Here is a 16,464-nt window from a genome sequence, read left to right as displayed (position 1 = left end):
ATATTGCATACAAAGAACCAACATGTAAAGAATTAAACACTTTCAGGGAAGAGGGCACATGTACATGCTCTCTGGCTGTGTTGAGCAGCCATAGGATAAAAGAACTCGATAAAAACAAGCACAGAACCTCCAAAAATTTATTGATAAAACAAAAAATAAATAAAATGATAACAGAAATAATCCGGTAACAGGACAGAAACGACATAAAATAAACAAAATTTCGTTTGCTTTTTGTATTGAACTGCATCAACCTAGTTTTTGGATTTGATTGTAAGGACTGAATAAATCGCACTTTGGAGTTCCCAGATGTATCGCACGATAACAGAGCATGGCAGGAAAACAGAGGATACAGATACGTACATTTTTCGTAGGATAGGTCTCCGCAACGCATACTACTAAATCCTAACTGTCACGTACAGTAACTGTCCTAAAACAGAAAACCGGGTGCCTGGTTTTTAGCCAAGTACTAGCAACTCTGATACACGGATACACCATCGATTGAAATTAGACGGTAGTCCCGGCATGAAAGAGAGCTAGGCTGCAAGCGAACAGAACAACAAGATGTACTCATCTGCTAAACTGCAAATGGTGAACAGATCTTATGGTCTCCTTGACAGATTAAGGCATTGCCTTCCATATTCCTTGCTTGCACATTTTGCCTTCGTCCCAACAACACCGCAAAATCCTCATTAATTCCCAACCATGGCACTTTTCTTGTGAGACCCAACCATGGGATCCAGTACGGAATTACATGTGAGCCACGGTCACCGTGCAGCGTCCCGCTGTCTTTTGAAAGATTGTGATGCTGAACTCCCTGGTCCAGAGCTGTTGCGGCCAGGATGCTGCTGCGACTGATTAAATCTACCAGCGGGGGCCCTCGATGACCTAATATGCCCTGAACCACCCCCTGGATGGTTAGATGACTTCTGATGATGAGGTGCATTGGGCGGTACCTCCGATAGCAATGACATAAGGAAACCGCCAGGCAGAATAAAACCAACTTTCCTTCCCTCAGCTGATCCGCTAGCATCTGTTGAGCTCTGACCTGAACCATGTTTTGTTGCCAAATTACCAGGCAAGCCATCATACGATAGGATACAAGCAATCGCATACATCGTTGCTCCAAGAGCAGGCGGGAGAACATCCTGTGGATGTTTCACCTGTACAAAACATCCTTTCATCAGAAAGAAGACAAAAGTAACAAACTTCATATGACTCTTGACAGTTTGAAGGGAAGGTGACAACATATGATCCACATGCTCTATCCTAAGTGTGATAATTTGTACAGCTATATATTCCTTAGTAAAGATCCTGCATTACAAGCAAAATGAGACAAGTATTTTAAACAATTGTACAGACCAGAAGAGGGAAAAGCTGTGCAGAATGGATTGAACATAAGTTCGATAATATGCCTGACAGATGATGCATGAAACTTTATGGGACATCAGATGGAAACCAGAGCAAACTATAGAGAATTGTTCCCAGATTAAATTAGAAAATGTGATAACAAGATAACTGAATCTTACTTTGAAAAGAATAGCAGATGCTAGGCGTTCTCGTAGGCAGTATATTTGAGCAACATCCAGAGCAGTAGCATCAAATCGAAGCCAACGATCAACAACAACTGAAACAGTGTTGTCGGGAGAAGACATAATCTCTTCCTTTTGTTGTCCCAGAGTGCTTTTTCCCGCTTCATCCCCACTGGAACCTTCATCATCCTCATCACTTACATCATCAGGTGGAGCAACAGCTATTTCTGTAGCAAGCAGAAGTAAAGGATATGATCCAACAACTGAACAGTTCTTTACATACATTCCACCATCACCTCGAGTGATTTCATCAAATACCATTAGTGGATTCCCAGAGGATTTATTAAATGACAAGTTAAAGTTGGAAGAATGCGGGTGTAATCGAACTTTGGCACCACTTGCTGTTTCCAAAACTGCCCTTCTAGCATTTTTGCGAGGAGGGAGCAATCTTCCTACCATTGGGTAAGCGCCAGCCACAAGGACAGCACTAATGATACCTACCAAAGTTGCAAGAAAACCGTCAAATTTAAACATAACAAGGCTGCAAAGCAAGATTTGAAAATGAACATAGAAACCAGTGCATGCATTAAAAATAGCTTTACTACAAACGAAAATGTATGTAATGGATTGCTTCTAAATTAGAACAAGATTGATCTGAAATACAATACAAAATTCTATAATGCATTAAACTTGTGATTGGCATAAGTAACAACTTTAAACTCAACAGAACCAGGTAACTAAATCACATATATACAATATGATGTGACTGCGATATTATCTTATTCAAACTAATGTGTAACCATGGTTTGCATGATGTAATTACCAAGGTTTAAAAAGGATGTGATGCCTATGTTTGAATAATAAAGAAATTTCTGCAAGATTGTAATTCTTCAAAGTACCAACGCATGCAGCTTTCTACTTAAATAGCCACAGAAACCTCCACGCACACTTCAGAGAATGGAAGCTTCTCTTAAGTGGTGAATCAAATGACTTGCTGCATATATAAACATATATATCCTTGTACGTATTGCCACTCATATTGCAAAAAGCAGGAAAAGGACACAAGGGAACCACATTATATGCAGGGTTTCATAACTCCTGTTTTCATAAAAACTTGAGTACCTGGAACTTTAGCATTCAAGCTGCAGGCAGATGTATCAGCAGGAAGAAATCCTCTTTGAGTTAGTTCACTGTGAAGTTGTTTCCTCATACTAGACAACATATTCATGGTGTTTGAAGCTACGAAGTACTTTGAACAAAACAAAGCTTCTTGTCCATTCACTTTGGCACACGTCCAACAATCAAATGCTGCTACAACAGCAAGCTGGTCACTATATCCACCATATAATGAAGCAAGCTCAACCTTGGCTGCAGCAGCCCTTTTTCTCTCATCCGGAGCCATAGGAAGGAAGAAAGGATCTCTATAGTCTGCTGCGCATGCCAATGTCAATGCAGGATCAAGGCAGTTCATCAATATACCAAACAGGAGCATCTTGCTTGTGGATGGATGGACCGGGAGAGAACCTAACTTTTCACCCAAATCTGTCAACTGTTCATTTTGAGTTAAAGCACCAAGATCCTGAAGCACAGTAATAGCATTTTTTACAGTCTCTGTAACTGGAGGATCCAAGGTCTTCTTTAAGAAGTCTGCTATTTTAGAGTTTGGATCAAGCAGTTTGACCTGCACCACAAAAATTGATACAAGAAACAGTTGTCAGTGATAACAAGATAATCTTGTTGGATCAAGCAGTTTAACCTGCACCGCATGTCATTGCTGCCAAGTGTAATACTGAGGAGCATTGTGTTTAATTTAAACATTAGGGACAACAGAAGTATTAGCTAGGAGCCTAGGACTGTACCTGCAAACACAGCTCTTCAATAGGCATCCTCTTAATTTCAGGAATTTGGAATTCTGGCAATGAGGCTGCTCGAAATCTAGAGTAAAGATGATAGCAAGTTCCTGGCTGACAACGACCGGCACGTCCTTCACGCTGTCTTGCATTAGCTCGAGATACCCAAGAAGTATGAAGTGTAGACACATTATTGTATGGATCATAGCTTTTCTCTTTCATCCTCCCACTATCTATAACAAATACAACATCATCAATTGTTACTGCAGTCTCCGCTATGTTGGTTGAGAGAATAATTTTACGAACCCCTGCCGGTGCACGTTTGAAAACCTTTTTCTGCTCTGAAGATGGGATCATGGAATGAAGTGACAGTACAAGAAATTTTGAAGAATCCCGAAAGGAAGAAGCAAGTAACCTCTCCCGTGTTTGATTTATATCTTCCCAACCAGGAAGGAAGACTAAGATAGCTCCTTCATTGGAGTCAGTACATATTTTTCTAAGCAAGCGTTCTATCAGCACAGTATCAATGTGTTCTGGGTTGATAGTTGCCAAGTATTTCTTAAGCAGCTCGTTTTCTTCAGGTAATTTTGCAGGACTACAATCCATATGTTTCTTAATAACTTCATAAGCCTCTACCTGATTCTCTTGCTGTGCCCAATCTAATGCAGATTTTCCATCATGATCCCGTGCAGAACAATCCACACCAAATGATAGAAGCATACAGACATCCCCAAGCTGACCCTTCCTGGCAAAAACCATCAAAGGTGTCACACCAGTCTCTGAATGTTGGTAGTTGAAGATTTCTGGGTTCTGCTCTATAGAAATAAGCTCAATGAGAGGATCAAATTCATCACTGACTAAAGCTATGCTAATTGCTTCATCCATTGAGCTTTTGTAATCATCGGTTAGCACACTGTCAAGTCCCAGACCATTTGTTTCAGGATTAAGATGATTATCACCTACAGATTGCAGAATAGAAAGCACATCCTCCAAATAGAAAGTTTTGACCTGTCAAAAATGTAGTTGTCAACAAAGCTTTCAGCTAACTAAAGATCTACAGACACATAATGCAAATGTAGAGTATTACTAACCGGATAGGTATGGCCTGGGACTTGGATAACCGGGCATCCGTTGAAATATTGTGAAAACCGCTCAGCATCAATCGTTGCACTCATGAGCACCTGTTAATTGCATCAGTGAATTCTTGCGACCGAGGAAACATGCCCGGACAAAATTTAGTATTTGAGATATGGCAATGGTGAGTTGGATTTTCTAAAATCTAGTCGATACTTGAGTTGTATAAAATGGACCTACTTTATCAACGAGAATAATAAATTACAAAGAAGATAATTCTTACCAAATGAAGATGAGGATACATCGGCAGCAAATCTCTACACATAATTGGTCAGGAAATATTATTAGAGGATTACAGTGTGATATTTATGCAACATATGCACAAATTTTGTTACAAAAATACCTCAAGATAGCCAGCATGAAATCGGAAAACCTATCCCTTTCATGGATTTCATCCTGGAGAATCAAAGAGAGTATTAATTCAAATGCAATATAGAACAACACAAAGCCCAATATATACATCTAAAATGATTCTAGTGAAGTATTAATCTAATGAAATGGCTAAGTGCAATATGTGCACAAGCTGCAGTTCTGCAACAATGTTGCAGGTTCACTATGAACGATAGAAAGTTCGTACAAATTCATATATTAGGAAAAGACAAACACTGACCAAATTATATCTGAAGCTCACAAACAATCTGTTTCATGGTTAATTTGCGAAGAACTTGCCTTGGACTAACAAGGAGGCCCCATGGAGATATTCCTTTCTTGATAATACCAAAATATATAATAATATGTGGTACATGTGGAAGGGTGTAACGGGAGTACTAGTAAACAGGTAAATGTTTTGGAAATAGCAAAATCTTTGGTGAAAAGCGAGTTTTTTGCCACTGCTGTTCCCCACATGATATCATCATCATCGACAACAACAACGTCTTATACCCTAGAAAATACCTTGGTAAGATGTACAGCTTTACCGCTATACTCACTCCGTTCACAAATATAAGATGTTTTGGATATTTCAATATGGACAACATACGGACTAAATGAGTGAACAAACACATTAAAATGCGTCTATATACATCCAAATCAGAAAAAAGGTGGAACATCTTATACTCCCTACGTCCGGAATTACTTGTAGCTCAAACGGATGTATCTAACACTATTTTAGAGCTAGATACACCCGTTTGAGCGACAAGTAATTCCGGACGGAGGGAGTATTTGTGAACAGAGGGAGTATTTACTAACATCAAACCTTTCCTTGCAGCATAACATAACAAGAACATGTCACACCTCAAAACACAATTGTGTAACCAAGATATTTGAAAGTTTAAGAACAAAATATTATTACCACAATAATGTGCGTTATCCCCATAATTACATCATCAGCCGCGCGTTGCCTCTTTGAAATGTTAGTTACTCTGCCTATCAACACCCTCAAGAGAACACCATTTGTGCAGAACATGATTGACGAATTCTTCCCTCCCTTCGACTCCAAGCGTATCTATAATCAAAACACACAATAGAATAAGACCAAAAAGGGGCCCATATCAACATATATTGCATTTTATTAAAAAGCAAAAAATGGATGAGATATATATACATTAAAGAGAAGATTTAAAAATTCCCAAGAAAATAACTACTTGAACGAAAAGAAAATGATGTTCACAAAAGCCCCATTGTTTGGTAAAAAATAGAACGACCTGGACTTATTTGTGGGGTGAAGTTCTCCAACTTCAGCGGTTTAGCCATCAAATGGTCCAACAAAAAATACATCTGATGACCACAAGGCACAAGGGTAAACTTATCTAAATTCATATTTAAAAGGACTTCCACATTATCAAAAATATCATAATAGTATAGTTGTATTTGCACTGCAATGTAAATTAACTAGCTGAATGCCCATGCGTTGCCACGGAACAACAACCTAAGACATACCATATGCATTGAGCATGGGAACCTAACAAAGGAGCGAACGGCGGAGAATGGATTGTACACATACTTAAGCAATTCAATCTGACAGCGATTAATCCATCAATATAGCTTTAGTGTCACTGTTGTTGTATGAGCCGCACAGTGCTCAGCCTGCGTGGGTTTACCTCTAAAACACAATCACGTATTGCGCAATACTGGGCTTGAGCTTGGCAACCTCTCTTGCTGAGTTCACAAAAAAAATCATCCAACGATTACGCTACACACCTATCTCGCCAAGTCACTCTGTTCTATACACACCCTCCCCACATCACTTCTTGCCTTGAAAAATAATAATTGGTTTGGCCGATGCCATCACTCATTTTCATCGGGGCTGAAGTAATAGGGAAGCCCCGTGGCAGTTGCTTCAGGAGTGGTAGCGGAGAAAATGTGGGAGTTGGATGGATTGTGGGGGCACAGCAAGGAGATGACGGCGACGCAACGCGTGGTGGCCAAGAGGAAGCCGTTGAGGAAGGCGGCTGCGTGGGCGACCACAAGGGACGTGCAAGCGGGATGGTACGTAGGAGCTCCGAGCGAGCATGTTGAATTGAAGTAGGTGTTGGCCATGTGGTCGCCGCCGGCGGACAACATAAACACGCCCTTGGCTAGGATCATGGAGAGCATGACGTCACCCGGCAACCGGAGGCAAGCTAGGCCATTAGAGGGTCATAGCCAGTCCCAAACGTCAGCCTCACCTGCTCTATCATGCCATCGACCTCCACCGGCACTGCCACCACTGCCTCTGCCTCTGCCTCCGCGGGAGCGTCCACAACAGGCGAAGCAGATGACGGCGGGGGTGGTCATGGTTCGTCAGGTATGGTCAGGTGGGGTGCGTCCAGACCGGCAATTGGCGGGGCTGTGCACTTGCACCGATGCGTCTGTTGCGGTGGTAATTGGATCGGGTGATGTGCGGGCTACAATGCGCGGCAGAGATCGGACCATGCACTGTTTTTTTCCTTCCAAAATCGTGCGCTGGTTTTTCGGTGAGGGAAAAAACGGTGTAACATGAGTTGGTGGGGGTGGGGGGAATGAACGAAGCCAAAATCCACGACCTACAAACACCAACTCCCCTTTAATAGTAGATATGATCAAGTTTAGTCTCAGGGACAATCCGAAAACAAACTGGGAGTGCTTTGAAATGGCTACAGTTTAGCAAATTCAATCGACAAATGGACTAAAGTGAAATTCTGAAAATTTAATATACCTTGTACCCAACTGTGTCACCAACAGTCTCTCCTCTTTCAACAGAGATTCGTTCGGCAACTGTATAAGACACAGAACAGAGCATAAAGGGCCAAAGATTTAGAAGCAATGGCATATGACATAACTAATAGTAAGAACAGGAAATGATCAATGGCTTATGACATAACTAATAGTAAAATTACCTGACATAGCTGATATCCGCCGAGGTTGAGTACAAATGATCTTACATGATTCACCCTTGCCCCACACATGATCTAAGATATATTGTGGAACCTAAGTAAGAACGGAAAGATAAATGAGATGGAAAAAGAAGGAGAAACACTAGCACAAATCACAATCAAGATTTGTTCTCAACGATTCGTATCCACGAAAACAAATTTGACCTTAACCAGTCTTTTAGTATGGAGATGTTATCATATGAATATGAACCAAGTCAAACCCAGGAACATGTGAAGCAAGTTTCAATAGACAAAATACATTATCTACAACTAAAGACTGCACTGTAATACATTACGGACATGGATTAGAAGAGACTGTTTTGTAAAGATCATAGGAAATATAATGCATCCTTTGAGTGGCATAAGACCACTCAATTCTACATAGAGAACTGCAGATACCTAAACTATGAGATATTTGCACAAGCACAAAGAGTGCATATTGTTGGGACGAGCATAGAACAAGATTGAATTGAAAGAAAATAGGGAATGGACTAGACCAACAAACCAACAATAATAAGTAGAATTTCCTAATTAAATGCACGAAAGAATCAGAACAACTTAGACCTGGGTAGTTTTACCGCAGCCTGTTTCTCCAGAAATAAGAACCACCTGATAGGAAATACAAGAGGATCAAATTGCATCACCAGATGCCAGGGGAATGTCCATTTAGCGAAGTATAGTAATGAATCGATCAAATTCAATAAATAGACAGGAAAATGACGGAATAAATATCCACTACTTTTTGTGGAAGTTGTTATTACTATATAATAAAAGAAGCTGTGGTACAAGACACTGGCAGATTCTCGGCAATTCTGGAGTAAAAATATGTAAATTCTAGACTATCTTGATATTAAACCTGCCGCCGATGAGAAAAGACATAACCAGCAACCAACTTGATCCAAGCATCACACTGAAGCTAGTTTGGAGCAACCTCATTTCCAAGTTGAATTATCTCTTTCGACAGTTTTGCAGTCTTGCATATTTAAGTATGATAAAGCTTTGGCACAAAGAACAATACCTGGTGATTTTCTAGGGTAGAAGAAATGTGATCTTTGAAGGATGCAATAGGAAGTTTGGATCTGCCTTCACCGATCTGTATACACGTGTGCAACTTTCAGCACCAACTTAAAAATACCACATATGCCAGGTAAAAGGGAAGAATTCTGGGACTGGCAAAATTAATGGTGAAAAAAGGAACATATCAAGCCAGAATATACAACCTTCCTCAACTGTCTAGTATCATTTAATTTAGACGTAAGCATCTTGACCTTCTTTGCTATATCATGTTTCTGCATAGCTGGCCTGGAAAAGGCCGTATCTGTCTTCCATTGAATTTTAGCAGCCTTATCGCCAGGATTCTTGACAGCGTCACCATTCAATTCAGCATCATCAGGAGGATAGTGTGTAAACAGATCTAGCAAAATCTGTCTTGCTTCTTCGGAAAATCCAAGTTTGCTAGGGCCTTCTTCTTTAACAGCCCCCTGCGTGTTTTTTGTTTTGTAAACAGAAAGGCATCGCCGTTCCCCATACCTATGGTTAATGAATAGATTTCAGAATAAACACCAGATAAGAAGTTGAACTGCAAATGTAGGTCAACATGAAGATTGATGAAGAGAAGATAGATCAAACATAGTTATCGATTAGCACTTCACCAAAAGAAGTCTGCAAAATGCATCCATTATAGTTAGGAACTAACTCACCCTTTACTCTTTGATATCATGCCCATCTTTTTACACATAGCATGGACTGCTGCCCGCTCTTGATTGGTAAGACTAGGTTCGAATGTGTGCACTGCAAATTAAAAATGTGTAGATTTTACTTCTCTGCTCAGAGTATAACACAAAAGAATACCATGCATGCTTCAATAAAGGACAATACAATAAAATAAACAGAAGATACCAGCAGTAGAGGTGGCAAATGATACAACAAGGAGATCCATAGCAGAGAATATGGGGGGGCGTGATAAAACTGAAATTAGGTCCAGAACATGAAAAGAACATCAAAACACATGGTGGTCATAACACCCATAGACCACTAAACTTGGCATGGACACCTTGGTGCAGCAATAAGGTAGCGAGCAACGGCTCTACAGATGATTAAAAGAATATCCTGAAGACCACTTAAGCTTCTGCAACTACCTTATGAAAGCATAACCATGACTTGTATATTTACAACCAACTATGTAAGAACCTGTCACCCAGTTAGGCAATTTTATGTTACCAGTCAAGTGGGCATACAGTTCTTCAACAATAATCTGGAATGTTTCTCAAAAGAGAAGAAAAATGGGATACTGCAAATCAACCAGAAAACACTACCAGGTTCCTTTTTTAGTCGAATGATGTCATCGCATGACCTATGGAAGGCTATTTGGTAGAAAATAGACTAACTTATCCAGAAGGAAACTGTAAAACTGGTATTGTTACAAATAGCACATATGGTGGCGAGAAAGAAAACCGATTGAGCATTCACCTTCCTTATGACCGATTAACCACACTCAGGATAGGCATTGTCGCAGCATTAAACTCTAGATGATAAAAGTTTATCATACTTGTAACCACACTGGGGACCAGCAGTGCAGCTAGAAACACTGGTTACATTGGTCATCAAAAAGTATACCACAAAGCTAGCAAAATAAGTCGAAGCAACTGGTGCGCAACAAAGAAGGACGAGTACCCAAAATAACGGCTGCGGAATTAGATTGGCGATACTATGATAAGATGAGCAGCCCTCAATCCTAAGCTCGAAGGCTTGAAACCCTAGCTCCCACTGCCCACGGAGCGTGCCGTATCCGCAGCACAACGGAATCGCGCCAAAAACAACGAGAGAGCACGCTAGGCGCCTACGGAAACGGGAACACCCAATGTGATGGGAAGGCGAATGGCGCGAACCTTGGGCGTCGGAGGCGCGGAAGTCCTCGAGCACCGTGGTGATGCGCACCGTCGTCTCCTCGCTCATGGCGGCCAGGGCGGCCTTCGTGAGGGCGGCGGCGTTCGTCTTGGCCCCCTTGGGCCCCTTTCGCCCCATCCCGTCGTCGCGGAGCGGGGGCGGGGGCGGCGCGGCGGCGGCTGCGTTCGGGGCGGCGCGGCGGCCGGTTCGGGTCCCGCTCTGGAGGCTTCCCGCTGCGGTCGCTTTGCCCTTTGTGTGCTGATGCGGTGGACCGGGTGGAAACCTTCTAGGGCAACGTGGTGGCGGTGCGATCTGTGGGAGGAGCGGGCGGTGGTGCAGGGAGAGGTTTGGATGGACCGATATGCGGGCCATGCTTGTCGGTGAGAACCGGGCCGCGGTGGGTAGAGGTGTGAGGCGGGCCACGTGCCGGGTTGTTCAAAGGCTTTCAAGCAGCCATTGCTGCCAGGCCCCAACTGTGCTACGTTTTCATGGAAGCGGCGGAGATCTTTACAAAAAACTGCGTTGTCTCAAAAAAAAAAATCAACTGCGAGAACAACATGAGAATATTCGCATGAACCTGTGCCGTGTGACCGACGAGTGAGTTGAACTTCCTCCGTTCGGTTTATATAATGAAATCCCCCTCCAATTTTAAGTCAATTTCAATCTAAAAATTGACTAATAAATTATGTGCTACTCCCTTTGTTTCAAAATTCAAGTTTGACCGAGTCTATGACAAAATTTATCAACATCTATAAACCGATTACTTCATTAGATTAGATTCATTATGAAATGAATTTTCATATTATAATATTTGATATTGCATATCTTGATGCGGATTTTTCTATATATTTGATCATCAACTTTAAAAGTTTGACTTAGAGATATCCTAGAATTTCAATTATTTTGGAAATAAATGGGTATATGCCACCAATGGTATAATTGTTGTGGCATATAACTCACATTTTGTTGGCAAAATATTATCAATTTTAGGCTCAAATTCCGAGAGGGCTAACAAATTTGGACGGAGGAAGTAAGAGCAACTCTAGCAGACCCCGCATTTTGCCGAACTGTAAACTGTGTTTGCAGGTCGCACGGGGGCGCTTATGCAGGCTGAAAAATGCGGCGGCAGAACAGAAATCGCAAACAAACCCGTAATATTTTAAAAAAAGTTGTTTCGCGCGAGAAATTTAAGCAGCAGCTCGCCGGAGCTCACTCGCATAAATGGTTCTTCTTGGCATAAGTTCATACACTCCACATACATACATATTAAAGGTCAGAGATGCTAGGCAGGGCCTACGCTACTGTACCATTACAACAAAATTGAGCTCACCGGAGCTCCTGCGGTAGCTGCCCACCAGCGGCGATCAGTCGGAGTCGGAGGAGTCGGAGTCGAGGTCGATGTAGAGCTTCGCCTGCTCCGCCTTCATCACGCGCAGGTCAGCCTCGATGCGTGCGCCTGCGATGCCGTGACGCCCGTCTCGAAGAAGAGCCGCTCGTACTCGAGCTCGCGCCGGGTGCGCTCTTCCATCTCCTCCTACTCCCTCGCCGACCGCTCGAGGACGACGCGCTCGAGGAGCTCCTCCTGCCCCGGGGGAGGTAGTCCTCGGGCCCGATGACGCCTCGGCGCGGCGGCGCATCGGGCACGGCCTCCTCCGGCTCCCTCTTCGCCGCCTCCTCCGGCTCCTTCACCGGAACGAGCCGCGAGCTCGATGCGCCCGCGGATGAGCACCATGCGGACCAGTTGCCGGATGAGCTCCCCGCGGACCAGTTGCCAGAGGAGGCGTGGCGGCGACGGGCGAGCTCGAGATCGAAGTCCCCGAGCTCACGGCGGTCGAGTACCGCGGTTGAGCCACCGACGCGCCCCCCGCTTGCGCGCGCCGTCAGATCTGCCGCGGCGGCGGCGCTCCGCCTCATCCCCCGAGTTGTCCATGGCGGTCGAAGGCTCGCCGGCGGCGACAAATCAAGCGGCGCGGTGGGGAATTGGGGGCAAACGTGGCTGCAGGGGATAGGGTTTCGACCCGCATTTGCCCCGCAAACCCGCAGTTATACTGGTTCGGGGGTAGCGTTTGCGGGCTGCGGCAAAAATGTTTACGGGCCGGACACCGATGCGGGCTCTGGTCTGACCAGAATAATGGGTCGAGCCCGTATAATCGCCGGAATTATGCGGGTTCACGCCGGATGCGAGATCTGCTAGAGTTGCTCTAAGAGATGAACAATGCAACAATACAGTGTGAGTTGATGCGACCATTACAGTGGACATCACCCGTGGCCGGTGACGAACCCTCTCCATCAAGGCACATACCAATAACGAGGACGTAATCGGCTTCGGCCCATTGTCGCCATTTGGACTTACGGGTTCCTTTTTGTCTCGGAGTCGATGTGTAAAGAAGGTTGGAATTTTCCCACCAAAAAAATAGGTTTGCAATTCGTACTTCTTTTTTTTTTTTGCAGAAGCTAGAAGTGGTAGTAACTCCATAAATATCCAATAACTATTCTATAATTGATGATCCAAATTTACCATTTTAGTGAAGGAGTGAAGATCCAGGAATTTTTTTTCATTTTATATCACCGATTGTGTAAAAATGGTTTAAGTGCATTTTATCACCTAGCTTCATCTCTATTCCAAATGAGAAAATGCACTACGAATAACTTCACGGTTTATCAATCAACAATCAAACATTTTCTATCATGCACCACACATTTGCGAATATATTTTTGAATTTCATAGTTTAACGCAGACGTCAATATGCTGTCATCAAACATACATGAAGAAACTACTGCACGCCGACCATGGAATGCCTACAAGTCCTCCACAAAACCATCTTTGAGTTGCTCATTGGAAGCAAGGTCTTCGATCTCTTGGCGCACTTGAACAAATCTTGCGGTCCAATCTCCATTCCTACAAACCGTCCTCCTTCCCATGCCCTCACACCCATGGACCACCGCTTGACCAAGCTTGTCCTCAGTGATCATGTTGTGCATGGTCGCACGTCTGCCATGCAGAATAGCAAACTGGTCTTTGCGACACCCCAAATGCACACCCCACATCTTTCTTATTACCTCACAAAATGACCTCTCTTTGTTACCTTGAGGGTGCAATATTGCCTTAAAACATGTGGCTCGTGCTGATCCCCCCTCCCCCATCTACTGGATAATATCCCATGTTGTAGTTGCAATAATTGGCTTCAAACTCTGCTAATGGTGGCTCTCCAAGGGCTAACCTCGAGAAGAGAGGTGGTTGATGCATCGTATTAATGTCTTTGCAAGAATCGCACATGCTAATCCAATGTTTTTATCATCATTGGCCTCAAGGATAATGGTAGGATCATGGACATGCCCGTTGAATTGCCCATGACAAGCCAAAGAACATAGTTGGAAGCATGAACAAGCAAACGGACATTTGGTCTAACATGTATAGTGCAAAAAAATTATCTTTGATCGATCTTGGACGTCTCTGCACTGCCTCGTGCGTGGTTGCGACGACGACCCTGCCAGGAGGCGGCCGTGCAGGAGGCAGTGAGGCTCCGATAGATAGATAGGGTTGGTACGGACGACGATGTCAAATTCGTGCGCCCGGCGACAAGGGAGCTCGATGGGTGAATGTAACACCCCGGATGTAACTTTCCATATTTGTAACTCCAACTCTTGCCATTTTCGGCTATGTGCTATGATATTTCTTCCGTGGTTGGGTTTTGTCTCTCGTTTTGCATTTTGCTCATGTCATGCATTTCATATCATGTCTTCATGTGCATCTCATTTGCATACGTGTTCGTCTCATGCATTCGAGCATTTTCCCCGTTGTCCGTTTTGCAATCCGACACTCCCACCTCCTCCGGCGCACCCCTCTTGTTTCTTTTCGTGAGCGGGTGTTGAACGTTCTCGGAATGGACCGAGGCTTGTCAAGTGGCCTTGGTATACCACCCGTAGACCACCATTCAAGTTTCGTTCCATTTGGAGGTCGTTTGGTGCTCCAACGGTTAACCGGGTAACCGCAAAGTCCTTTTGTGTGTTGCAGCAAAACCCCCTTTCAAACAGCCCAAAACCTATCTAAGTCACTTCCATGCTCTAGGTCGTTCGATCACGATCGTGTGGGCGAAAACCGTGCTCCATTTGGAGTCTCGTGGCTCCCTCTACCTATAAAACACCTTCCCCCCTCCGAAATTCCGGATCCCCGAAACCCTAGCCCGCTCCTCCGCGCTGCCGGACGTGTCCGCCCGGCGCCGGACAAAAACCCGCCGCCGCGCCCGCGCTAATCGCTGCGCGACACGTGGCAGCCCGCCGCCGCCCGTACGCCGCGGCCCGGGGAGCCCGCGTGCGGCCCCCGCGGCCCACGGCGCCGCCTCCCGCCGCGCGTCGCCCGCTCCCGTCGCGCCGCCTCCCGCCGCGCGTCGCCCGCTCCCGCCGCGCCGCCGCCGCGCCTCCCCGCGCGCTTCCTCCCTCCGTCGCCGCGCCGCCGTCGCCGACCCCGTCGCCGCCGCGCGTGGCCGCCGCTGCCCGCGGGTCGCCGGACCCCGCCGCCGCCAGCGCCGCGCCCCGCCGCCTCCTGCTCCGGTCGCTGCCCGGCTCCTCCTCCTCCCTCTTCCTCCGGCCGAGCTCCGGCGAGCTCGAGCTCGGATCCGGCCAGATCCAATCGCCCTAAGGTTGACTTTCCCCTCCCGCGAAATTTCTCTAAGTCTTTAAGTTTTTACATTACATGCTCATGTTCATCGCATCATAACTCTCTGCATATAGCTTCGTTTCGCGCGTGTAATATATCAAAATGTTCGTCTCAAGATGCTCTTCATTTTGTTACATTTAACCATGTTCATTTGAGTCCATCTTGATGCCCAAATCCATGGTGCAAGAGTGCTAGTTACTGTTAACTGCTGTTATTTATCAGAACTTGAGGATTTGTTATTTTTGTTGCTGTTGATGTGTGCATCTTATGGGCATGAGCTCTACATATGTTTTGATGTATGCCATGCCATCTTTACAGAGATTTATGCCATGTATTTTTGTGATCTCTGTGTTGACTAGCACAAGCATGCAAACTAGGCTCCGTAATGTTTCTGATTTCAGGGACTTAGTAATTTTACCAAGTCTGTGACTGCTATTATTTTATTGCTATGTATCCATGTGTCTACAGAGAGATCCATGCTTATTTTGGTGATATTCAGTAAGGATGTTTTGTAGATATTGTTGTAATTGATCCATTCATGCCCTTGTTTGCAATTATGGAGTGCCATAGCATGACTCAATCTTGCTCTACTTATGCTATAAAATATTTCTGGCAGATTGTTAACATGATATCCAATTTTGCCAAGCTTGTTGTAGTTGATCCTTTCATGCTATGTACTTGCTCTTGCCATGGATATCTTCATAAACATGCCATCTTGCTGTGGGGATGCTTATTTTGTTATGCGTTGCTTTGTGATGAGTGCATCAAGCTCACAAAGATGCCCTCATAATGTCTGTTTCTGCCATGCTTTGTTTTCTGCTGAGTCTGAAACCTGATAACGGAACTTGCTATGTTTACATGGTTGCCATCATATCTTCTGGTCCTTTTTGTCTTATGGTCAGTAAGGGACTTTTTTCATATGCATTTAGTAGAATACTTTCATGCCTTGTTTTGCCATGTTAAGTTCCTGTAGAACATTGCTACCTGATGCTGTTTCAGGCATGTCCAGTAATTTCACTAAGTCTGTGAACCTGATATCTTTTGCACTTTTGCCATGCTTGTTTGAGCCTGTTATG

At 44.3% G+C, this 16,464-nt stretch overlaps 1 protein-coding gene across 2 annotated transcripts; it reads right to left on the bottom strand.

Moving 5' to 3' along the window:
* Positions 1-209: 209 nt before the first annotated feature.
* LOC109772443 (DExH-box ATP-dependent RNA helicase DExH6) lies at positions 210-11,137 on the bottom strand. Of its 2 annotated transcripts, none has more exons than XM_020331127.4 (15): positions 10,734-11,137; positions 9,546-9,636; positions 9,066-9,375; positions 8,864-8,938; positions 8,410-8,454; positions 7,810-7,900; positions 7,629-7,687; positions 5,805-5,957; positions 4,857-4,909; positions 4,737-4,770; positions 4,471-4,560; positions 3,389-4,387; positions 2,652-3,210; positions 1,527-2,026; positions 210-1,160 (listed from the first exon to the last, which is right to left on the bottom strand). In XM_020331127.4, exons 1-15 carry the CDS (start codon positions 11,101-11,103, stop codon positions 765-767), a joined length of 3,825 nt encoding a protein of 1,274 aa, XP_020186716.1. In that variant the 5' UTR covers positions 11,104-11,137; the 3' UTR covers positions 210-764. The 2 variants fall into 2 exon arrangements, with proteins under 2 accessions (XP_020186716.1, XP_045090868.1); XM_045234933.1 differs by having other exon boundaries at positions 9,114-9,375; positions 10,734-11,118.
* Between the last annotated feature and the right edge of the window lie 5,327 nt (positions 11,138-16,464).

This window comes from Aegilops tauschii, chromosome 3, assembly GCF_002575655.3.
Source record: "Aegilops tauschii subsp. strangulata cultivar AL8/78 chromosome 3, Aet v6.0, whole genome shotgun sequence".
NCBI classification, from domain to species: domain Eukaryota; kingdom Viridiplantae; phylum Streptophyta; class Magnoliopsida; order Poales; family Poaceae; genus Aegilops; species Aegilops tauschii.
The sequence above is the reverse complement of the archived record's forward strand: the minus strand, read 5'-3'. Positions and strand labels throughout refer to the sequence as shown.